Below are 25,977 nucleotides of genomic sequence, written 5' to 3'. Positions count from 1 at the left end.
ACAAAGATATTTCCTAGATACTGTGTGTTTATTATTATTTTTTGTTTTTTTAAGAGCGAAACTTCTACTAATTTACGTTTTTTTTTTTTTTTTGTATTATTATTTTTATTATTATTTAAGTAATAAAATGGGTAACACTCCACTTCTGGAAAGTAAAAAAAAATTATCGTGCTTCATGAAGAAGGTTATTCTCAACGACAAATTGTCCGAAAAACAAAATATTTAAGGACAGCCATTAGAGAAATTATAAAAAAAATTTAAAAAATACGGGAACTCTTGAGGATAAAATTCGAAGTGGAAGACCTCCAAAGCTTACAAAAAATGATATAAAGTATTTTTTAAAAATGTATCTCTGCGAAATCGAAAAAAAACCTCCAGTGAACTTGCCCAAGACATTCAGGCTGCGACTGGGACAAATGTTTCCTCATCTTGCATTCGACGACATTTGCTAAAAGCTGGGTTAAGAGGGTGTGTTGTAGTTCGAACGCCTTTACTAAGTCGTAGCAATAAAGAAAAAAGACATAAATATGCAAAACAGCATAATAATTGGACGCAAGGAATGTTAAACCGTGTACTATACACAGATGAATCAAAATTTGAATTGCTCAGTAGCAGAAGACGACAGTATGTAAGAAAAAGGGTAAGAGAGGCTTATTGCCCTGATTGTCTACATCCAATAATCAAGCATGGGGGAGGTTCTATTTTAGTTTGGGGTTGTATTTCATCATCTGGAATAGGTGATTTAATCAGAATTGATGGCAAACTGACAGAAGAACAGTATAAAGAAATTTTAAGACATCATGCAATAACATCTGGAATGAAACTAATTGGTAATAACTTCATTCTACAGCAAGACAATGATCTCAAACATTGTTCCGGAGTGGCCAAAAAATATTTACAGCACATGTGTGAGGAGGGAGTTCTCGAAATAATGAACTGGCCTCCTCAAAGTCCAGATTTGAACATTGTTGAACATGTTTGGGATTATTTGGATAAAAAAAAAGGCTGAATATAACCCCAAAAACGTCGAAGAATGTTTTCAAATGTTAAAAAGAGAGTGGGACAATATTCCATAAAATGTCATTACAAATTTATATGAATCAATTCCAAGGAGATTCGCTTCTGTGATTAACGCAAAAGGCGGACATACGAAGTGTTAATTGTTTTTTCTTTTTGTATCATATTTTATTAAATTATTTCTAGATATTTTTGTTTGTAATAAGTCTATAAATCTGACTTTTTATATAGTATTTTTTACGATAAAATCAAAAATAATTATAAACTTTTGGTTGGCTAAAACTTATTCACAGTACTCTATGTATATATATATATATATATATATATATATATATATATATATATATATATATATATATATATATATATATATATATATATATATATATATATATATATATATACACTGTGTGACAAAAGTTATTGTACGCTAAGAAAAAAAAAGTAATTTCAATATAGACACAATTTTTCTGCTATATTTAATGAAAATTATTTATAATTTTTTTTTTAATAGTATTTATTTTGTTAATTTATGAATTTTTTGGAATTTATATTGAAATAACATTAAAATTAGGCTCAAAATTTGAAAAAAGTACATTAAAGATGATCACAAAAGTTATCGTACACTTGGCGTACACTAATATTTATTTAACTCCAAACCGTTATGTCCACCATTTTTCATACATTTTTGAAAATAAAGTAAACTATAAACACTTTAAGATTATTTTCAATTGTTTTAAATGAATTTTTTGGTTAAAAAAAAGTAAAATGAGCTCGAAACGGGTTAAGACCACTGTAGAAATTCGTAAGCTAATAATTAAGCATTGGAATGAAGGAAAATCGTTAAATTGTATTGCAAAAATTGTTGATTCTAAAAAATCCACAGTTTCTTCAATTATTAACAAGTTCAAAAAAAACAGGAAAATTAGCTGATTTGCCCCGAAGTGGTCGTCCAAAAAAACTGAATAAGCGTGCTGAACGAAACTTAGCTTCCACAATCAAGAAAAATCGTTTTGTAAGTGCCAAAACTTTAGCTTGCAAAATAGAAAACGATTTGGGGGTTAAAATTAGTCCAAAAACAGTCATTCGAAGTCTTAAAAGACAAGGAATAGTGAGTCGCGTTCCAAGAAAGGTTCCTTGTATTAGTGATAAAAATTGTAAGCTTCGATTAAACTATGCTAAAACGTACATTGATATGCCAGACTCATTCTGGAATAAAGTCTTATGGACAGATGAGTCAAAATTTAATGTAAAAAGATCTGATGGTAGAATTCGTGTATGGCGTTCTTCAAAAAATTGCTTAGAAAATGGAACTGCAGTCCGAACATTTAAACACGGAAATGGATCAGTAATGGTTTGGGGATGTATGTCGGCAGCAGGTGTTGGAAAGTTAGTATTTATTGAAGGAAACATGGATAAACATTACTATAAACGTATTATTAAAGAAAATGTTGAACAATCAGCACGTAATCTTGGTATTGGTGACGACTTCGTTTTTCTTCAAGATAACGATCCCAAACATAAGGCCAAAGATGTGATGGAGTTTATGGAAAAAAAAGGTTGGGACATACAAAATCATCCACCTCAAAGCCCTGATTTGAATGTAATATAACATTTATGGGATGAAATCGATAGACGAATAGATAGAACAGGTGTAAACACCATTGAACAATTAAAAGTCCAAATTGTAAAGACGTGGGAATCAATCGATCCGTCTATTACAAAAAAACTCGTTGAATCAATGCCAAGACGTCTTGCTGCTGTTGTAAAAGCTAAAGGACAAAATACACGATACTAAAATATAAGTTTAGTTCCTATAATATTTATCAAAGTGTACTATTTTGAAAGCGTACGATAACTTTTGTCACCTTTTTGTTACTTTTCTTGCTTTTTCATCAAGATATTAAAATAAAATTTTTTTCTTGTTCTGTTTTTTCAATTTTTGTTTAAATAATTATAAATCAAATAGTTTTTATTCAGTTTTTAACTTGTTCCTTGCATTTCTTTTATTCTAAATTAAGAGTTAATAATTTTTTTAAAGTGTACGATAACTTTTGTCACACAGTGTATATATATATATATATAGTTAATTAAAAAATTTTAAAAAAAGCTTCATACATTCATACTGTTCACTTAGAAATTTGTTTAGACTTTTTGTTGACATTAAAAGTTAGTTTGCTTCAGAGCATCTTTTTTCACAAGTCTAGTTCCTTTTTTTTTAAAGGAAGTTCAATGAAAACTTATTAAAAATCGTCACGCGAGCATAAACCTGTTGACAAGTATATTGAATGCTTTGTAGGGGGGCAGGGTTTTATCTTCTATTTTTAAAGATGACAATCAATATGAAGTTATATCAAGCAATTCAACACTGTTTCCAAATAGTTTATCTTTTAACGATGTGACCGAAAAGCAGGAGATAATGCTGAAGCCTGACATTATGGCAATAGTAATTTCAAAGTCGAGGTATACGAAAGACATGAAAGTTTACAAAAACAGGTTTGAACTTAAAATATCAAAAGGTTTTGATGTAGTGAATGATTCATTTAGTTTTCTAAACAAATCAATCAACGAGTCCCTTCCATCAAATAAGAATCAGAAGTCTATTTATCAAACAGATATGAAATATGAAGAATCTAATGATTCGTTGTCAAGTATTGATCTAGAATTGGATACACAAATAAACGAAATTCCGAAAAAAGTCACAAAGCCTCTTCCAATAAGTGATGTTCTTTTACAAAATGATCTTCTAAAGCAACAATTAAAGATCCAAAAATATATATTGCTTGAGTTAAAGTCTACAAAAAAGCTATTAAAATAAGAAAAAGTTATCTCTGTAGCTGATGACGCAACCATGAACCAATAATGTTTAATGATGAAGATTTCATCGTAATTGGAGAAAGAAATACGGAAGTTACTAAGTTTGTTATCTGTGTTGTTCGAAAACTATTTACAGATGAGGAATTAAAAACTCATATTCTGTTTAAGCAGCGTGAATAAGGTAGACCCAATTTATCGCCATGTCGCTCTGAGATGTTTAAAAATGCTATAAGAGGGATTTTTCAGGATGAGTAAGATGTAACTACTGCAATTGCTGTTGTAAATGCTCTTGGACTTGATTTAAGAAAGGGAAATCGCAAACGCAAATTTGTAGCGTAGAGCATGCTTAACTATTTAAAATATTTCAAATAAATCTTTTTTTTTTAATATTTCTTACAGTAATTTTTTCTAAACCTTAAAAAAGTAATAAATCAACAAAACTGTTTATGCATAAAAAAGTTTAGTGTACACTTTCACATATTTTTACATATACTATGACCCAGTAAGCACAGGACGTTTTTAATACATTTTAATTCCGTTAGTTTACGGTCGGACGTTTAAAGAACCAATGAAAACGTTTTAAAAACGTTTTTTCATAAACGTTTTTTTGATAGTAAATTTTAAAGGATTTCTATATTGTTTTTTTTTTAATTAGATGCAGTTTTTTTTATAAAGTACAGCACTTCTTTTAACTTTATGTAAGCATGTGCTCATGATGGCGTGAACTTTGATTAGGCGAATCAATTTTTTTAAGGTAAAATTATTTGAATCAACATCGTATCTTTTATTTAACCAACGGATTGTATTATTTTCGTGTAAAATTAAGTTATTAAATTTACAGGAGTGTTTTTAATTTAAAACTGTTTTTATTTCTATTTTATTACTAAAGTAAATAATCAACCACACCATAGAAACTTAATTCATATTAATTTTTATTAAAAATTTATTTTAAATGTCTGAAAGTTATGTTAATGTATGGAAACGAATAAATAGACAAGTTTTATCGTCTATTACACAGAATGTTGATGAAGTTGAAAACAATGAATATCACATTAACTTTGAAGACCCAAACATTGAAATAATAAACACAGATATAAGTTTAAATGAATCTGATACCATATTAAGTGATACAGATAACTTTAAAGGTGAAATTTTTTCTTGTAATTTTAATGATACCAGAGAAAGTTATTCAGATATAGAAGACATTGAGGAGACTGTTAAAGAGTTTAATCTATGGAAAGAATTAGCATCTTGTGTGGTTAAAAATCAATGGTCTCATTCTTCTGTTAATGAATTGTTAACTATCTTACAAAAGTCAGGGTTGAATGTTCCAAAAGATGTCCGCACACTGATAAAAACACCTAGGAAAGTCTCTACCATTAAAAAGTGTGGTGGTGAGTATGTTTACTTTGAATTGCTCAATGGTATTTTGAAAGTATTCAATGGAGCACCCGACACTAAAAATATTAAGACTATACGTTTATCTATTAATATAGATGGAATTCCTCTTTTCAAATCATCCAGTACTCAGTTATGGCCAATTCTTTGTTCTTTTGATGGTCTTGATATATTTACTGTTGAAATTTTTTGTGGAACAGGAATACCTGATTCTCTAGATGACTACTTGGAGGATTTTATCAAAGAATACAAGGAATTAAATGAAAATGGTATTATTATAGATGATCAAAAGAGAGCAGTGGAAATTCTAAATTTTATTTGTGATACTCCCGCTAGATGTTTTTTAAAGCGCATAATTGGACATTGTGGATATAGCTCATGTGAAAGATGTGTTATTAATGGGTCTTATAATGGTTGTGTTGTTTTTAATGAAAATCTCTTTCTAGCTAGAACTGAAACAGTTTTTAGAGATAATGGCTATGATTCTCATCAACAAGGCATCACTCCTTTGTTAACTATTGGTATACTATGCATAAAATCTTTTGTTTTAGATTATATGCACTTGGTGTGCTTAGGTGTTGTTCGGAGGATTCTTAGCTATATGCAAAAAGGTCCTTGTGGTAAGCTTTCTCATCTTCAAAGAACAGAAGTGTTAAATAATTTCATTAAACTTAATGGATGTTTGCCCACTGAGTTTTCAAGACAACCAAGATCGTTATGCGAATTAGACAGGTGGAAAGCCACTGAGTTTCGTCAGTTTTTGCTTTACCTAGGACCTGTTGTACTGCGAAATATTATTTCAAAAAATGCCTATATCCATTTCCTTTCGCTGAGTATTGCCATTAGTATTCTACTTAATTCAAATGAAGAAAAAAGAAATATGCATTTAGATTACGCTAGAGGTTTGCTTGTTTATTTTGTACAAAATAGCAAAATATTCTATGGTAATACTTTCATAGTTTATAATGTGCATGATTTTCTACACATTTGTGATGATGTCAAGAATTTTAACTAAATGACATCTCGTGCTTCCCATTTGAGAATCATTTACAGCACTTAAAGCGTTTTGTAAGGCGTTCTAAGAATCCTACTAATCAAATTGCCAAGAGAGATTTAGAATATGGTCTTTGTTTTCCAAAACTAAATCATAAAACTTTATGCACAAAGGTTTCTGCCAACAAGAAAGACAAGTGTTTTTACCTAAAAGATGGATCAATAGATTTTGTATTGCAAAAACTTACAGATGACATTTATAAGTGTGATGTTTTTAGTCAGTGCTATTTAGATAATGTTTTTGTGAACCCTGTTGAGTCAAAAATATTTAACATTTTCCTGTTAAAAACAGTGCATGCCTAGAAAGGTCAAATTAAACAACTGAACAAATCTAAGCCCATCAGAAAGTGTGTATGTTTACCAGAAGAAAGAGGATATTCAATATTCCCACTGCTGCATGCCATAGAAAGATCTTAAGTTATAAAATATTCTTTTATTTTTAGTAAATTCTTGTAGTGCCTGTTAGAAAGTGTTATAGTTGTTTGTAGAAAACTTAGCCTTTATTTCAAGCTAAGCATATGTGTGTACGTATGTGTGTGAGTATGTATGTATGTATGTATGTATGTATGTATGTATGTATGTATGTATGTATGTATGTATGTATGTATGTATGTATGTATGTATGTATGTATGTATGTATGTATGTATGTATGTATGTATGTATGTATGTATGTATGTATGTATGTATGTATGTATGTATGTATGTATGTATGTATGTATGTATGTATGTATGTATGTATGTATGTATGTATGTATGTATGTATGTATGTATGTATGTATGTATGTATGTATGTATGTATGTATGTATGTATGTATGTATGTATGTATGTATGTATGTATGTATGTATGTATGTATGTATGTATGTATGTATGTATGTATGTATGTATGTATGTATGTATGTATGTATGTATGTATGTGATGGCTTGTCTCAAAAAAGTAAGTGTCTTCATAAATATTCAGGTAGAAGTATTGGCTGGTGTTAAAACCATATCAATGAAGTCTATTTAACCTATAAAACTAATATTTGTTGAAGTAATAAATGTTAAAAATTTTGTGAGATACATTAGAAAAAAAGTTGTTTTAAGTTTTAACATATAAAAGTTTTATTTTCAAAGAAACTTTTGCTGCCAAGGAAATTGAAACATTCTCTATGCTTGTCTCCTGTAGGTCAAAAAATAATCAATGATGATGAGAGTGATTGTGATAGTGTAAAGATTGATTTTAACAAATATTCTTTATCAGCTTCAAATAAAAAGAACAAATATGATGAATTCCCGTTATCTCAAGCTGGTAAGTCTTTAATTAAAAACAAGGCTATGGTTGTTGTAAATTGCAATCATAACTCTAAATATGTTGCTTAAAGATCAGCTTATATATTTTTTATATCATATTAGTTTACATTAGTTTTCCAAAAAGTTATCATTGGAATCATGAGGTAAGTCAAAATAAATTTTATCCAATAATCACCTGCATGAAACCCAATATTGGATTTATAAAACTATAAAGCAGCCTTACTTATCTAACCCTAAATCTGAGAAAAACTAATAGACAGTGAAGTACTTTAATGTGGCATTACTAATTTAATTAACATGTTTTAAATTTGTAAGGTAAATAATTTATTTACATAGTTTTGTTTAGACTTTTAAATGTCACGTAAAGTAATTTTAACGAAAATTTCTTTAGACTTTCAATATCGTGTGTTGCATCTCTTGACTGAGATAAAAAATCAAGGATGTGGAAAATGCAGTTTAAGAGAGAGAAACGTAGATAAGGAAATAATAACTGAAATGGACACCTTAATAGAGTTTGACAAGTTTGATTCATCCTTTGATAATGTTTCTTCTAGTAACTCTGTGGTATGTTATTAAATACTAGTTAACAGAATTTATTCATTTCAAAATGTTTTCTTTGCAATAAAATATTGTTACACCAAGTTAAGTATCAACCATTTTTTCATTTATTTCCATTGATTTATTTCTATTAGAAACAAAGACTTAAAAAGATTGGTGGTAAGAGCTGTGAAAAACTTGTGCTTGCTGTGATGAAGAGGTAGCGTAAAACTCCATTTCCATTAATACTCTTTTAAGGTTTATAACGATATAATGCGCATCTAACTCGTGGCTCTACCAAGTCATTACACCATAGTGCCAAAGTATAAAGCTTTAAGATATGACTGCTGTCTGAAGTACACTAATGAACTGTATACTTATCTTTATATAATAATAAGTAATACATGATAAGTAAAACAATATACTGTTAGTATAGCTAAATTTAAATATACATTTAGGTATTATTTATATGCAGTATTTAATAATTTTAGTTTGATGACAAATTCATTCATGGCGAAATTTAATATGGCAGGTGGAAAAGGCAAGAGGTCTTTTCGACAAACCAACCTATACAAATTAATAAAAGGTATGTTTTTAAAACTTAATGCTCATTTATACCTTGTCTTTTTTTTTATACGTAGGACAAACTCAAATGTTAATTTTATTATGTTTTCCATTTAATATATTTTTTGTTTGTAAGCATTTTAAAAGGGTATAAATTTTTAACGAAAACATATTGGTCCATTTTGTAATTTTATTTTTACTCTTCAGATTGGTTGAAATATATATATATATATATTTTAGTTTGTGCATCGACGGCTCACGAATTATATACAGAGTCGGGTAGACTCTGTATATAATTCGTGAGAGTCGGGTAGACTCCAAAAATGTTATATATTTTTTATAATAAAGTAAAGTTGATTGTACCATAACATTTTAAAATATTTTTGGCTTTCAACGTCGAATACTTAACATATTTACATTATTTTAATATTTAAAATAAAAAGAAATTGAAAAAAAAAGGAGATGGACTAGCAATTTAACAAAAATTAAAAAAGAATATCTTAAACATTATAATTTTTATTTCCCATTAAAGTTTTCCTCATTATAAAGTGTTACATGTGATTTTATATAGTTTTTTTTGCAAAGTAAAGTTATTTTTAACTTTTCAAAATGATATTTTGACTCAAAAAAATTTATGTTATTTTATTTAATTTATTTTTTTTGGCAATTTTATGTAATTAGAAAATGTAAATAAATTTTCAACAATGGCAAAGTTAGATATTTTTGATTTTGCTACTACAAATATTCAACCATTAAATAGGTATAAGACATTCATTCTTTTGGTACTTTAGTATTTAGTTTGAAGTTTATCATTTGTTTATCAGTTAAAATTCATATTTACCAATTTAGGAAAAAACGCGTTTCAGACTTTGATTAAGGTAGAATAATTCAAATGCAGATTGGTCTTTGCCTAAAACTTCCAAACAAGTTGGAGGTGGAAAATCTACAGTTCAAAGAGTTGTGTCCAGATTTATTTCTCAAAATTCAATTAGCAGAAAGTCAGGGTCAGGAAGAAATGACAGAAAGAGAAGATCAATTGATTGTTAGGGAAGTGATAAAGAATCGTAGGATATCAGTGAGTCAGATAAAGCAAAACTTAAACCTTGAACACTTATGTAACAATACAATTGTTGCAAGAATAAAGAAAGGTGAAGAGTTTACTTCAAGGTGGCAAACAAAAAAGCCTTTTATAAACGAGAAAAATTGTGTTAAGAGATTAAAATGGTGCAGAGATCATTTAAGCTGGACTTTAGATCAATGGAAATGTATCATATGGACAGATTAATCACCTTTTGTGGTACAATATGGTAATCTAGAAAGTATCTGGAGAAAAAAAAGTGAACCATAAAACCCAGAGTGCACACGTGCCACAGTAAAACATGACAAAAAAACAATGGTTTAGAGTGCATTTGTTGCTCATGGTGTGGGAAACCTGTACAGAGTTGAAGGAATTATGGATCAGCATAAGTACCATTATATTTTAGTTCACCAACTAAAACCTAGTATAGCACATCTATTTCCAGATGAAAACTATATATTTCAGCAAGACAATGATCCAAAGCATTCAGCAAAAAAAATAAAAGATGTATACAAAAGGCTGGTATACCTACCTTTGAGTGGCCGGCACAACCTCCTGATCTTAATCCAATAGAGAACCTGTGGTCTATATTAGATTCTAATCTAAAAGACAGAAAACCATCTAATGAAGATGAATTATTTTTGACACTTTCAAAAGGTTGGAATTCACTGGAAGTTAGCTTACTAAAAAAACTAGTTGAAAGCATGCCCCACAGATGCCAAGCGGTTATTAATGCAAAAGGTTATGCGACCAAGTATTAAAAATGAATATTTTACTTAAAACTGATTGAATTTCTATTTAGTTGTATCAAGGGAAAATGTAATTGCATTAAGCACCCAGATAGCACATACTTTTTGTTTATGTTGGCCCAATGTCATATGCCGACATAATACCAACCAAAAATACAAATCTTGCGTTTTAAAAGGAAATATTTATTTTAAATTATTACCGAATGTTATATTTTACGTTTGGGCATAAAAATAAAATAAATTATAACATTTGACAACCAGTTTATACCGAATTATAAATATTTATAATTTTAGAGTGCTGTTGGGCCAACGTTGGACCTAGGATGCAAACATTGATTCTTAAAAAGTAAAATTAATAAAAAACGACCATTTGGGCCAACGGTGGCCCATCGTTCATGTTAAAAATACTCCATGTTGTAGATACACGAAAAATATTTTAACGAAATCTTGACTTACTTAAGCGTGCTGTTGGCATCCTGCGCATAAAATTTATTTTATTATTTTAAAATGCTTTTATTAAGACATATTTTTATGAAGAATATAGTAATAAAATAATAATATCAAAGATGTGAAATAAATTTCTAATAAATAATATCAAAGATATGAAATCAAAAATAATGAAGTTTTGGATCTATTTTTTTAGATACTAACCTTTTTTTTTGTAAATATATATATATATATATATATATATATATATATATATATATATATATATATATATATATATATATATATATATATATATATATATATAAACGATACATAGTTCTTAACTGTTTAATTTTTACTTGTATTGAAATTTTATTGTATTAAAATTGTTTTACAATAAGTGTTAAACTAATAATGGAATCAAATAATCAATCAAGATCAACATACCTTTCAAAGAGGCGACGAATATCTAAAACTGTAGCTTCTATAATGAAATATGTATCTGAAACAGAAACAGAATGGAAAACAAATAGAGCTTCTATTATTAAAGATGAATTGAATACTTCATCAAGTTGTGACAGTAATTCTGAAAATGTTATCCCCAATTTTTCATTTATTTATAAAATAGAAAATGATTTAGATAGAAGGTTTTATAATGATTATACTTATGATGACTTTTTTCAACAGTGTAAGTACAGCAGTGATAACGAAACAGTTAATAGTGAGTTGATCCAGTTAGAACTTTTAGAGCAGTTGCGTGAGTGGTCTGTTAAGTTTGGTATAACACATGTATCATTAACATCACTATTAAAACTATTGAATCCACATCACCCCTTGTTGCCTCTAGATTCCAGAACACTGCTTAAAACTCCACGTAGTGTTGTAGTTAGAGAACTTGGCAATGGATCTTACTATCATTTAGGACTGCGCAGTGGTATTGAATGCTTTCTCTCTAACAACATGATAGAAGAAAGTGTGATAACATTATGTTTTAATGTTGATGGCATTCCCTTATCTAAAAGTACTTTAGATCAATTTTGGCCAATACTATGTTATGTTATGCAATCTAAAAATCCAAAACCATTTGTTGTTGGTATATACATGGGTAAAACAAAGCCAGACTCACTTTATGAATATTTAGACCAATTTATTACAGAAGCTAAAGAATTGTTGTTACAAGGTATTTTATATAATGGAGCTCTTTACACTATACAAATAGGTGCTTTTGTTTGTGACACACCTGCGAGAGCTTTTTTAAAAAATATTAAGCTTCACAGTGGATACTCTGCCTGTGAGAAATGTGTGGTTGAAGGTGAATGGTGCGGAAGAGTAATATTCACAGATGTGAATTGCCCATTACGTACCAATGAAAGTTTTTCTGCAATGGATGACCCAGAACACCATAAAGGTTCAACTCCATTACTTGAGCTCGGAATAGGCATGGTGACAGATTTTCCAATTGATTATATGCATCTAGTCTGTATAGGTGTTGTTGGTAAGTTAGTTAAGCAGTGGATAGGTAAAGGTGGTCTTATGGGCCGTTACCCTGCAAAAAAAACTGCTGAAATTTCAGATAAACTAATTAGCATGGCTAAATGTTTTCCAAGTGAGTTTTCTCGTAAACCACGTGCTATTCATGAAATTAGTTATTGGAAAGCAACTGAGCATAGAAATTTCCTTCTATATTCTGGTATTGCTGCATTAAATGGAATTGTTGATGATGATGTTTATAAACATTTTTTGTTGTTGGTCTGTGGAGTAAGTATTTTAGTGAACCCTCTACTATGTAAAACTCATTCAGAGTACGCTGGCAGTCTCCTTGCCACAGACACAGACAAATTGTTTGTTCAGCATGCACACATTTTGTACGGAAAAGAATTTTTAGTGTATAATGTTCACAATCTTGTGCATTTAGCCTCAGACGCACAAAGATTTGGTCCTCTTGACAGTTTTAGTGCATTTCCATTCGAAAACTTTTTGGGAAAGCTAAAAAAGTTGATTAGAAAACCTAAGCAGCCAATACAGCAAGTTGTGAAACGATTAGCTGAGATGAAAAGTTTTTCTGTAGAACAAGATACGATTTCCGATCAGTTTGTTATGTCTGGCAAACATGAGCAAGGTCCCATTTTATCAATATTTTCAAATTGTGCTCAGTATTTAAAGTTGAAAACTAGCTGTTTTTTAATAAGTGTTTCTGAATGTTATAAAGACTGTTGTGTGTTACTAAGCAAAAATCAGTATTGCCTTGTTAAAAACATTGTTGTTCAAGATAGTAAAATCTTTTTACTCTGCCATAAATTTATTTCATCAAATGATTATTTTGACTACCCCCTACAATCAAGCTGCCTACACATCAGTGTAGTAAAAGATGTAAACACGGACCTGATTAGTTTTCCAGTGTCGGATATTATAACCAAGTGTATACTTATAAAGTTGGATAACACTAGATATCTTGCTTTACCACTCATTCATACATATTCCTGAATTTCTTATTTCATAAAAAAAATATAGAGATTACGCAATTAACATGTATTGTTGATAGTTATATTAGATAATTATACAATTGAAGCATTTGATTATTTGTCTTTAAACAGTTTTTTATGTTTTATGTTATTTTGATTTTTATATATTTGTTGTTTGACCCACAGTTTAAAGTTTTTTAATTTAGAAAAACTATGGCTGGTGGTAAATATATAATTGTAGAGTTTGTTGGAGATGAAGTAGAACCTGTTCCTTTAACCTGGTTGTCTGGAGATAAAATGTATTGTTATTGGCCACCATATCATAGTACTTCAAAGATAAAAAAAGCTGTTATTACTTCTCAAATACCTAATACAGACAATTGGTCTATGCATGAAGTGATTCGTTCATTTGGAACTGCAGGTTTTTCTTAACATTGAACTTGAACTGTCAGTTCAAACTAAAAATTATATTTATTTCTTAATAATATTTGATTAATTTATGGATGAATTTTTTAAATGAATTTTTTTTTGGTCTTGAAAATTAAAAACAAAATGAAATATTCAACTATGTTGTTTTAATAGATACATATGAAAAAGCAATAGAAATTGCAACAAGGGCTGAATTAACCTCTACAACAGAAGTTGAAGATAATGTTTTAGATTTTAAAGTACAAAGTCGAGCATCCAAAATGAATGCTTTTCATAGTTTGGAAGAATTTAAATTTATTCATGTTGAAAGTCACAAGGAGGTTAGAGTAGCAAAGAACAAAAAAAGTCTGTTGCCATTTGCTCCCACTGTTCCTTCTGGACTTCCTTCTGCCATTAGTAAGAATACACTTTATTTTCCGTTTGTAAATATTTTTATTTGGAATAATACACGATACCATCTTAATTATCAAATTTAACAGTAAGATAAAGACTTACAATTTTGTTTAGAATACCAATAAAAAGTGTTTGTTTATTTTTAACCTTATTATTCTTTAATAATCTGCCTCATACAATCATTTAAAATAATCCAGATGGTGGACTAATACTTTTTGTGCTCTTCCTAAGTCATTTGATACTATTCATTATCCATAATAGTTGCTCACAAGGACATTTTTTTCCAAAAAATTATATTTTTACACAGAAAAAAGTCAACGGGTGCACAAAAATGTTCATTGTTACTGTGAATATCTGGTTTAATGTAGACTTGTTCTTGTGAGTGACACTATAGTTATATATATATATATAAATTTTTCAAGGTAAAAAAAGATATTTTTTTAGATAGCTCTACACCAGATTTGGTTGAAATAAGACCATTTATCAATGCACCCAAAAGGTTGTCACACTTTACATTAAATGATGACAAATTGTCTCCAAAACATTTATCAGGTTAATTAAAAATAAATTATCTTTATAATTTATATAAAATGTATACTCAATAGTGTATAAAATATTTTATAATACTTAAGTGAAAATTAGGTTCTTTGTCACAGTGAAGGTAACTTAGCCCACATAGAACAATTAATATTTCACTTTTAAAATATATTTACTACAATATTTTATAGGTATTAACCAACATATGTTGCAACTGATAGTTGAACAAAAGGAGGAGATCAAAGAGCTATGCATGGAAATAAAGACATGCAATGCAATGTTGAATGAAGTATTAAAAAAACTTGGAGTATGCTCTCAGAACCCTAAAGCTCCAGAAGGTTTTAAAATATTAGCGACTTGGGCAGAGACTAAAGATTTTGATGACAAGCTTGAATGTAGTGACTTTAAAAACGCTATGGTAAATTCAACTTATTAAATTAGTTAGCTCAACAAACAAATAGTTTACTAGATACAAAATTTTTTAAACGTTAAAAAAATATAACTGTCATTAAGTTTTTGCTAATAAGCTATTTAAAAAGTTTTGTATTTTAAATTTCAGATTGCTTTTCTTGGAATGACTGGTGGAACTGATGTAAATGATACAGCTAGAAACGTCTTAAAAAGTTTGTTTACGCACGAATTGGCACTTGAAATGAACTGGATGGGGAAAAATGGAAAACACAGTTTTTGTTCATTGGCATTGAGCAATGTCGTAATACAAGCAGTTCGCTCCAATTTTAGGGCAGCTAAAGCAACAAATCATGAAATAAAAAATGCTATTATGAACTGGTTTCGCTATGCCAAAGATAGAAACGGTGGTAGGGCGCAACGTTTGAAAAGACCGCGTGCTGATCCAGATAGTGAAGATGAATACAATGACTAGGTCATCAATTAGATGTACACGTTCGCTTTTTTAGTTAAAATGTAATAAAATGTTGATATATTTTTTTTTTGTTTATAACATTCCTCCCTACTTCTTATCTTTTCATTTGCAATAATTTGCATAATGTTAGGTGCAATCGACCCGTATAACTGAGAATTATCAGAGATAGCAATATAATTATGTTAAGCCACCACATTGGCCCGATGTCGCGCAAAGTATAATGCCAATGTTGGCCCATACTAGTTAGCCAACGTTGGGCCAAGATTGTTGGGCCGATGTTGTTCATTGTATCACGCCAATGTTGGCCCATAGCAGAGAGCCAACATCGGACCAACGTTAAGATAGTTGGCTGCCAACAATGGGCCAATGTTGGGCCAATCAGTTTGTGCTATCTGGGCATTCTATATTATACAACATAGATGAAAACAATTTGAAAAGCTGAATTTTCCTATTTTAGTTGATTCTTACTAATTCCATAGTTTTGCTATAAGTCTAACTGTTTTATTGACTTTTTTTTTATCTTTAATGACAAATATTGTGTAATAGAAGTTATTATTTGACATATTTTAAATAAAGTGAAAATGTATTTGAAAAAAAATTAGTTTTGTTTGCTTTTTTTAAAAAAAATTATGCTGTCCCATTTCTTATTGAGGACACTGTTTATATATATATATATATATATATATATATATATATATATATATATATATATATATATATATATATATATATATATATATATATATATATATATATATATATATATATATATATATACACATACATATATATATATATATATATATATTTATATATATATAGACACACACACACACACACTACCGACCAAAAAGTTTGAGGCAGGCTAGGAATTATTAGAAATAAGCGATTTTCAAATCTAATTTATACTTTAATTAATATGTTTACAAAAACTAAATATTATTACACATTTTTGATCAATAATTTCCGATTTTAACTTGCGTTTTCTATTAGTATTCGCACCAGTTTTGATTTGTAAAAATAATCAGTTATTCAGTAAATAGCCCACTGTTAAAAAATAGTATTATTACGTTTTCTAGTTGCATTCTTACGAGTTTCTTTGTGTCGTTGTAATGTCCTTTGGACACAACATCTTGAAATTTTCATTTTTTTTTTTGAAATTTGAACTTGTGAATAACCTTCTTCTTGATAAACTAATACCTTTACATAAGTGACAATAAACTTTGTGTCTGGTATACTCTTTTGTAGTAAAAAGAAAAATAACTAGGAAAAAAAAAAAAATTAAAATTTCAAGATGTTGTGTCCAAAGGACTTTACAACGACACAAAGAAACTGGTAAGAATGCAACTAGAAGACGTACTGGAAGGCCTAAAAAAGCTAATAAATTAAAAGAAAGAGAAATAAAAAAGATTTGTTTATCAAAAAAGAAGGTACACCGCCAAAATATCAGGTCTGTGTACAATCAATTTAATGATCTTAAAATTAGCACTTCCACTGTGAAGAATTGATTGAAGAAATCTGGCTTGCATAGGCGTATAGCTGCTGGTAAACCATTATTAAGACCAATTAAAAACTCAAAAAGGCTAAATTGGGCTAAAAATCATCAAAATTGGTCAATTGAAGAATGGAAAAACGTCCTTTGGACAGATGAATACAAGTTTGAAGTTTTTGGTTCAAAACGTCGTGTTTTCGTGCGAAGATTTGCAGGGGAGAGGTATTTGGAAGAATATTTTATACCCATCGTGAAACATGGGGGTGAATCTGTGGTCATTTGGGAATGTTTTGGTGGGGGGAATATTGGAAACCTACACAAAACTGAAGGAATTATGACGAAAGGGGAGTACAAAGACATTTTAGAACATCAAATGTTGCTTTCTGGTGAGAGGTTATTTTCCGATCAGTATGTTTTTATGCACGATAATGAACCGAAACATACCAGCAAAATCTGCAAAACTTATTTAGCAGATCTTCAAAGCTAGAAAATATTAAAAATAATGGAATGGGAACCACAATCACCAGATCTTAATCCGATCGAGTTGTTGTGGGAAGAACTTGATAGGAATGTGCTTTTGGCACATATTGCAAGTAAAATGGGACGCAATGCAATCTGAAAAACTGTCTAAACTGATTGATCGTATGCCGAGGATCTGTGCAGCTGTAATACAGAATAAAGGTGGTTATATATACAGTGAGAACAGAATTTAATTGTACGAAGTAACTTTTGCATTTTATTTTGCTAAAACTTGGTTTAATCTTGATTATTAATGAAAATAACTGAACCAATTTTTTTTAAATTTATTATGGCTATTTCTTATTTATAGTTAATCAGTAAAAATATAAGAAAATATGTTTGCTATACAATTTTTGATTTTTTACTTACAGACGTATCAATTTGCATGCACAACAATTAATTGTACAAAACTGTTTTATTATTTGTTATGAATGTTTATGGTTTTTTTAATTTATAAAATATCAACTTTATTATTGAATTTATATTTCTAGAATATTATTTTCAACAATTAGTAACATTTTTGATAAATAAAGGTCATTAAAAACTCTGTCCATCGAACATTATGGCACCCAAAAGTAAGTATTTAAATACAACTCAACGAAAACTTGTTGTAGACTTGGTTAAACAAGGAAATACTTATAGAAAAGTTGAACAACTTACAAATATTCCATTTACAACAGTTGGAGCCATTGTAAATAAATATAAACAATATGAAACGTTTGAAATTCGAACTAGACGAGGGCGAAAGCTGAAGACAACCTCACGAGATGATAGAGAAATTTTAAGAATGATTAAAAAAAATCGGTTTGAAAGTGCAAAAAATAAAGCAAATCATCTAAAAAGTTTAACAGGAAACACAATTTCACTAACATCAATTAGAAATCGCATTCATAAAGCAGGGTTTAGTGGATGTATAGCTCGGAAAAAACCGTTTTTAACAAAAAATCATATGAAGAGAAGAATGAATTTTGCAAAAAAGTATTATTTAATGCCAGCATCATTTTGGAAAAAAGTACTTTGGTCTGATGAATTCAAGTTTAATTTAAAAAAATTTGATGGTGCACAGAGAGTTTGGCGAAAGAGGGGTGAAGCATTTAATTTGAGTTGCACAAGAGGAACAATTAAACATGGTGGTGGAAGTGTAATGTTATGGGGTTGTATGGCATGGAATGGTGTTGGTAAACTAGAATTTATTGATGAAACAATGAATGGTGATTTGTATAACAATATATTGAAACGAAATTTAAAATCATATGCTAAAAGTCTTAGGTTGGGAAACAGTTTTTTGTTTCAACAAGACAATGATCCAAAATATACTTCTAAAAAAACTAAAACTTTTTTTGATGAAAATGGCATAAATGTTTTTTAATGGCCTTCACAGAGCCCAGATTTGAATCCAATAGAGCATTTATGGACTTTTTTAGATAAAAAAAAATAGGTATAATAGAACATTTACGAAAAAAGAAGATTTAAAGAAAGCTGTTGTTAAATCATGGTCTAATATTGACAATAATCAAATCAAATGTCTGGTAGAATCGATGCCGAAACGCTTGTTAAATGTAATTAAAGCAAAAGGAGGACTAACTAAATATTAAAGTATATTAATAATATACAAAAACTTGAAACTGTTTCTCAGTTATTTTAATAAACTGGTATTTTTTCTTAGCTTTAACCTATAAAGTTTTTCTTGTACAGTTATTTTATGTGCAAGTGTTTTTATCCCCTTCTTTTTGTTTCGAATTCTTAACCAGGTAATTCAAAAGCATAAAGACAAACTTTATAATTTTTTTGAAGGTTTTTTACCAAATAAATAATTAGAGAAAAAAAAAGTTCTTTATAATTACTGCTTGATATAGTATTTTATTCAAAGATGTTAATTTTATCGAAAAATTACTTTGTACAATTAAATTCTGTTCTCACTATACAGGGTGGCCCATAATTAGTGTCCCATCTTAAAAAAGCAATTCCTTGAAAACTAGGGATGGAAAACTATTAATTTTGCTTTGGTTTTTGATATTATTATATATTTTGATCTATTTACTGCTGCCTTCACTCACTTTACTTGTTTTTTTAGCAATGACAAGACCATCACCATATCGGCAAAGTATTATTGATTTTCATGAGAAAGGAGTTTCAGCACGCGACATCCAGACTAGACTAAAAGTGCCGCGAAAGCTTGTTTATAGAACAATTCAACGCTTCAAAGCATTGAGAACAATGTCAGATCGTCCACGCAAAGGAAGAAAGCGCTCCGTGGTGACTGATGCAAAAATCAAGCAAGTTCGTGAACGGGTGCGCCGCAACCCAGAACGCAGTATGCGACAAATGGCCAAACAGCTCCAAATTTCTCGAAGTTCTCTTGGAAGAATTACCAAGGATTATCTAAATTTGACAGCTTACAAGAAAAATCCTGCACAGCTTTTGTCTCAGGCATCAAAGCAGAAGCGCAAGGATCGCTGCAAGGATCTCCTCACCCGTTTCGCCAACAACGCTCATCTCAACATCGTTTTCACAGACGAGAAGATTTTTACAGTTCAACAACATCACAATGTGCAGAATGATCGTGTCTACGCTTCCTCAAAGCCTAATATCACAATACAAAAGGCAGCACATCCTCTTTCAGTAATGGTGTTCGCGGGTATCAGTGCCACCAAGAAGACACCATTGATTTTTGTTCAACAAGGCGTTAAAGTAAAAGCCCAAAACTATCTGAATGACGTTTTGATCAAAGAAATACTTCCATGGAGTCAAAAGGAGCTTCGTAGACATTGTTGGACATTCATGCAGGATAGTGCTCCAGCCCACAAAGCCAAAATTGTGCAAGATTGGCTCGGCCGAAACACCCCCGATTTCATCAAGCACAAAGAGTGGCCTCCAAGTAGTCCCGACTGCAATCCAATGGATTACTCAGTGTGGAGTGTTCTGGAAGCTGAAGCGTGCAAAAAACCGCATAAAACGATTGATTCTCTGAAGAAAGCGCTTCAAAAAGCATGGGATTCGCTTTCACCCGCCTACTTGCGTGCCACCGTAGATGACTTTCCAAAGCGTCTTGAAGCTTGTGTGAAAGCCGATGGTCGACATTTCGAAAAAAATCTTTAAATTTTATTTGATATTGTTAATAAATTGTTTATCAAAAAGTTTTATGTGTTTTCCATTCCTAGTTTTGAAGGAATTGAGTCTTTAAGATGGGACACTAATTATGGACCACCCTGTATATATATATATATATATATATATATATATATATATATATATATATATATATATATATATATATATATATATATATATATATATATATATATATATATATATGATATGTATGCATATATTTGATATATATTAGATATGATCATATTTTAGATGCCCAAGTTAAGAAGATAAAGTATGTGAGAAAGAAAAAAATGTCTTTACAACCAAGGTTTAAAGCTAAACAATTTTCTTCATCTAACTCAGTTTCTTCTAAGTGCTCTTCTAGTTTGGATCGCAGTTCTACTTGTCCAAATATATCTAAAGATGATTTTAATTTTTCAATTTTGAGTTCCAATGATGGTTCTTCAAATCAATCTAATCAGATATCCTTTAATGATTTATAGCCTAATTTGTCTGGAAATTTTTACAATGTTTCTCTTTTTTTTAAACAACAATTAATTCAAACATCATCTATAAATTTAGAAAAGAATAATGATTTTTCATTTACCACTATTAATAACGAAACATCATCTACAAACACGTCATTTGAAGATCTATATGAAAATGCTATGGTATCAATAATCAGTCTTAAAAATCAAACTTCTACTTTAGCTGCATAATATCAAATATCAAGTGCTGCTCTTGAAGATATCTTTAAACTTATTTAAAATATTTTACCAATTCCTAATAAGTGCCCTTCATATTACAAATATAACAAAGATTTTTCAGATATACTAATTGACTCATTTAATGTTGATGGAGGAATTATTTATGTTCTTTCGTTTCAAGAGCAGATCTCCAATCCATTAAAGAACAACCCTTATAGTCAAACTCTGGTAAAATGTACTCACGAAGATTCATTATTTTGTGATAAAACAAAAATTCCAATAATTCAGCCTAATATACTTTACTTTCTTTTAAATACCGATGGTTTTACACCAAGTTTATCTCGTAGAACTTCAGTTTGGCCTTTACTTTCATCTTTCTTAAATATCTCTCCAAGTAAACGTCGAAAACTCCGTAATATTTTATTAGTTGGTCTTTACATTGGTCATTTTTCTAGACCAAACTGGTCGCAACTTCTTTCTATCCTTTCTAATTGTATGTCCAAAGGTGTATACATTGAAACTTTTCACCTAAACTGTAAGATTGTTGCCCTGGTTGCTTACCTGCTTGCAAAAAGTAGTATATGTAACATTCATAATGTTAATGCGAAGTAAGTTTCTGGGTAAATCTACAGTTAAGAGGCTTAAAATAATTTTAAATTTTTGCTTTTAAAAAATACGGCGGAGAGTCAAGAAACGCATTTAAATAGATTACCCAGTGAGAAAGGTAGTAAAGGTCCGTTAGCGGCGCGCCGACCCTGATTAAATATAGATGGGCCAATAGCGGGCCTTGCATGGCGCAACAACGTCGGCATACCAAGAGTGGACCTCATGCTAATTTCAGCTGGCAAGCCGACGGTGGCTTGCCCACAGCTAACTTATAGCGAACCATTGGGGGCTACCCGACGTTGGAAAACAAACGGTGAACCAGCGTTGGACCGCGAAAGGTTACCATGCGTTTTAAAAACCGCACCAGTTGATTAATCAAGAAATAGTACAATGAAATTAAAATAAGTAAGAAAGTAATTCTTTTCTTACGAAACGATGAAGAAATCTTATGGTTAAACTGTGTCAAGAAAATTAGAGTATCCCAGCAAACCACGACACTCGGGTCCCGCGCCGTATTTGTCTGGGCTGGTGTGGGTTGCCCAGCCTGGGTTCAGTGAGGTTTTTATGTGGGTTTCAATGCGGGTCCCGTGTTGAAATCCCAAACGATAATGCATTATGACGCAAATAAACAACAACTTCATTTCATTTTTCTTAAACAATTATTAGCGACTGAAAGCAATTTTAAATGTTGTGAATTTAGTTTGTGTACTTATATATAGATTTATTTATAGGAAATTTTTTATAATACTTTCTATTTTTGTATAAATTATGTACTCACTATAATAATCATTGTATACGAATTAAATTCTTTTTAGAATCTGTCAGATAATCTGATAAAAGATGTTTACAATTTGTAATCGAACATTCGTGTTTCACCAAATATATCTGATTATAATCTGTTGTATGTGTCATCAGATAACCATAATCATCTAATGAAACATGCAACAGATTATCTGATGCAACACAAATGAATAATGTTTGATCAATTCAGGTATGAAACAGAAATGTATATATCATTTCTCTCTCTCTCTCTCTCTCTCTCTCTCTCTCTATATATATATATATATATATATATATATATATATATATATATATATATATATATATATATAATAGTAGTTAAGACATGTCATTAATGTCTCAATTACTGTAATTTGTCAAACATTTGGAATATTTTGACACTATTGTAAGCCATTACACAATAAATTCTTTAGAAGTGTTAGTTTCTGTATTTTTATATTTTTAATGGGACTGTTATTATTTTATAGGTTTTTTTGTTTTTATTGTTTTTCAAAAAAACTTAATTTTTTTGTCTATAATTAGATATTAATTCCAATTTTTTATTTAATAAACATTCTTGGATTTGCTTGTGTCAATATTTTCTTTCAGTCATAGTATACATCTTTTGGAAATATCATTATATGCAGGTGCTGTTTTAAGAATAGACCAGTTCAATATAAAATCATTAATTTCTTAATCTTTCAATTCCTGTATGTATTTTGATAGCATAGTGTGTTTTAAATACTTTTGTTTTTAAAAGAATTGTGTTCTTTTGTTTTTTATTTATGCTATATTTTTTTAAACAGCAGTTCTAATCAGAAAATATTAAGTTAAGTTAAACTTTATAATGGCAACATCTAATGATGATTTCAAGTTGTGTTCAGATAGAACAAAACGAAGAAGAATTAATTCAAAGGTTTCAATAATACTTACAGAGCTATGTATGAAAAATGAGAATTGTGCTAGTATTTCCATGTTAGATAGAACTGTGGATGATATAAGTTTTAGTAAATCAAGAAAAAAATTTGATCAGAATGCAAATGTTCACGAAAAGCAAAATGAATCTACAACTATTTTTGATAGGTTAAATTCTCAAAGCGAGTTTTCAGAAAAGTTTTCTGATAGTATTGATAATAAATCTGATGTTGATTTTGATTATAGTAGGGACGATTGGAAAACTGATGAAATTGATGAAAAGAAAAAAAGTGATGATGTCAACGATAATTATAACTGCAATGACTGTACACTAAAAAATAAGTTGCGAGATTGGGCAATAACTTACAGTGTATCACACTCAGCTTTAAAAAGTTTATTGCACATATTGAGTCCATTACACTCCAATCTTTCTAATGACTCAAGAACTCTTTTAAGCACTCAGCGAACTGTAGATATTAAGTATATTGCTGGTGGAGAATATTATTACTTTGGGGTGCAGTATTGGTTGCTTAATATTTTAAAATTAAATCAGCCTGATTCTATAGTTGACCTTTTGCATATTCATATTAATATTGATGGTATACCACTATTTAATAGCAATTCAGTTTCTCTTTGGCCAATTCTTGGTTCACTGAAAGAGTGTCCATTAAGTGGACCTTTTCCCATTGCAATTTACAGTAGTACGAAAAAACCTACACCTCTTAATGAATATCTGAATGATTTTGTTTCAGAAATGAAGAGTTTAAAGCAACATGGTTTTCTATTTAATGGTAAAACTTACATAGTGAAGATTGATGCTGTAATATGTGATGCACCAGCAAGGGCTTTTATTAAATGTATTAGGCCTCACTCTGCTTATAACTCATGTGAGAGATGCATGCGGCATGGCAAATGGTGTAACAAAGTAACACTGCCCAATTTAGAAGCACCACCAATTACAGACCTAACCTTTACTGAGCGTCATTATTCTGACCATCATGTAGGTTTTTCACCATTGGAGCAGTTAGGTTGTGGTATGGTTACAGAATTTCCTTTGGAATATATGCATCTTGTGTGTTTAGGTGTGATGCGCAGGCTTTTATTTCAATGGATTCATGGACCACGTGGGGATTGTAAGCTATCTCAGTTACAATTATCTATGATATCTAACAACTTAGCAATTATACGTAAACACATCCCCAGAGAGTTTTCAAGAAAACCACGATCACTTTTAGAATATAAAAAATGGAAAGCTACTGAATTAAGACAATTTTTATTGTACACTGGGCCTGTTGTCTTAAAAACTATTTTAAAAGACACAATATATTCAAACTTCCTTGATTTGTCTGTTGCCATACGGATATTGCTGAGCCCAAATTTATTGTCAAAAAATATTGCCTATTCTGAACAACTCTTAAAATACTTTGTGTTTTCATTTTCCAAGTTGTATGGTGAAAATCAACTTGTATATAATATTCACTCTTTAATACATTTGCCCAGTGATGCTAAACATTATGGTGTTCTTGATAACGTATCTGCGTTTCAATATGAAAGTTACCTTGGGAGATTAAAATAATTAGTTCATAAGCCTCAAAATCCAACTGGTCAAATAGTACGCCGAATCATTGAAGGGCACTGCAACATCAATGACAACACTTTCAATAAGAAAGAGCCAATGTTGAAGAGAATTCATTTAGATGGTCCTATACCTGTTGATTATCGTTCTTATTTTCAGTTCAAACAATACCATGGACCTAGGTATTTTATCTCCACATCCATTGGAGACAATTGCTTTCAGATTGAAAGTAAGTTAGGAATTGTAAAGAATATTTTGCACAATTCTACCTTTGCTGAACCCAATAATGCTTTAGTTGTGTTTGAAGAATTTGAAGATGCTGAACTATTTTTTTCAGATCCAGTTAGTTCAATTTCACTTTCAATATATTTTGTGACCAAGCTTACTGGAATTAGACAAACTTTTCCTGTTGCTAGTTTGCTGACAAAGTATCTTCTACTTCCATTTAAACAAGGATTTGTTGCTTTACCACAGTTGCATTTATCTTAACTTTTAAAATATTTTTTTCAAGTCAATTTAAAATTTCTATAGTTTAAAAAAGAAAATAATTTATTACTTATACAACTTTAATATTGCACTTTCTTTTGGTGGTGCTTTGAGTGATTTTTTTTGTTTAGAATTTGTGAATGTACAAGTTATTACTCCATAGA

At 29.9% G+C, this 25,977-nt stretch overlaps 4 protein-coding genes and 1 pseudogene across 4 annotated transcripts; all 5 read left to right on the top strand.

The window, feature by feature from the left end:
- Positions 1-4,526: 4,526 nt before the first annotated feature.
- LOC145193973 (uncharacterized) lies at positions 4,527-6,833 on the top strand. Its single transcript, XM_090067875.1, has 2 exons — positions 4,527-5,558; positions 5,859-6,833. The coding sequence occupies exons 1-2, from the start codon at positions 4,787-4,789 to the stop codon at positions 6,245-6,247; spliced, it is 1,161 nt and encodes a 386-aa protein (XP_089924001.1). The 5' UTR covers positions 4,527-4,786; the 3' UTR covers positions 6,248-6,833.
- An 820-nt stretch (positions 6,834-7,653) lies between these two features.
- LOC145181551 (uncharacterized) lies at positions 7,654-8,867 on the top strand. Its single transcript, XM_090080467.1, has 4 exons — positions 7,654-8,142; positions 8,271-8,335; positions 8,607-8,701; positions 8,827-8,867. Exons 1-4 carry the CDS (start codon positions 7,933-7,935, stop codon positions 8,865-8,867), a joined length of 411 nt encoding a protein of 136 aa, XP_089936593.1. The 5' UTR covers positions 7,654-7,932.
- A 516-nt stretch (positions 8,868-9,383) lies between these two features.
- LOC149895034 (uncharacterized) lies at positions 9,384-9,964 on the top strand (annotated as a pseudogene).
- A 1,385-nt stretch (positions 9,965-11,349) lies between these two features.
- On the top strand, positions 11,350-15,639 carry LOC149895033 (uncharacterized). The gene is made up of 6 exons (XM_090077046.1): positions 11,350-12,378; positions 13,584-13,818; positions 13,980-14,222; positions 14,664-14,771; positions 14,948-15,174; positions 15,316-15,639. The coding sequence occupies exons 2-6, from the start codon at positions 13,611-13,613 to the stop codon at positions 15,637-15,639; spliced, it is 1,110 nt and encodes a 369-aa protein (XP_089933172.1). The 5' UTR covers positions 11,350-12,378; positions 13,584-13,610.
- A 6,991-nt stretch (positions 15,640-22,630) lies between these two features.
- LOC149895032 (uncharacterized) lies at positions 22,631-25,872 on the top strand. The gene is made up of 2 exons (XM_090074171.1): positions 22,631-23,047; positions 23,446-25,872. The coding sequence occupies exon 2, from the start codon at positions 23,684-23,686 to the stop codon at positions 25,325-25,327; it is 1,644 nt and encodes a 547-aa protein (XP_089930297.1). The 5' UTR covers positions 22,631-23,047; positions 23,446-23,683; the 3' UTR covers positions 25,328-25,872.
- Positions 25,873-25,977: the final 105 nt, after the last annotated feature.

The sequence above is a fragment of the Hydra viridissima genome, unplaced genomic scaffold (genome assembly GCF_058129835.1).
Source record: "Hydra viridissima isolate aposymbiotic clone 2 unplaced genomic scaffold, HvirCarnegie_v1 scaffold_1, whole genome shotgun sequence".
Taxonomy (NCBI): Eukaryota; Metazoa; Cnidaria; class Hydrozoa; order Anthoathecata; family Hydridae; genus Hydra; species Hydra viridissima.
Note: the sequence above shows the minus strand (reverse complement) of the source record. Positions and strands in the feature narration are given on the sequence as shown.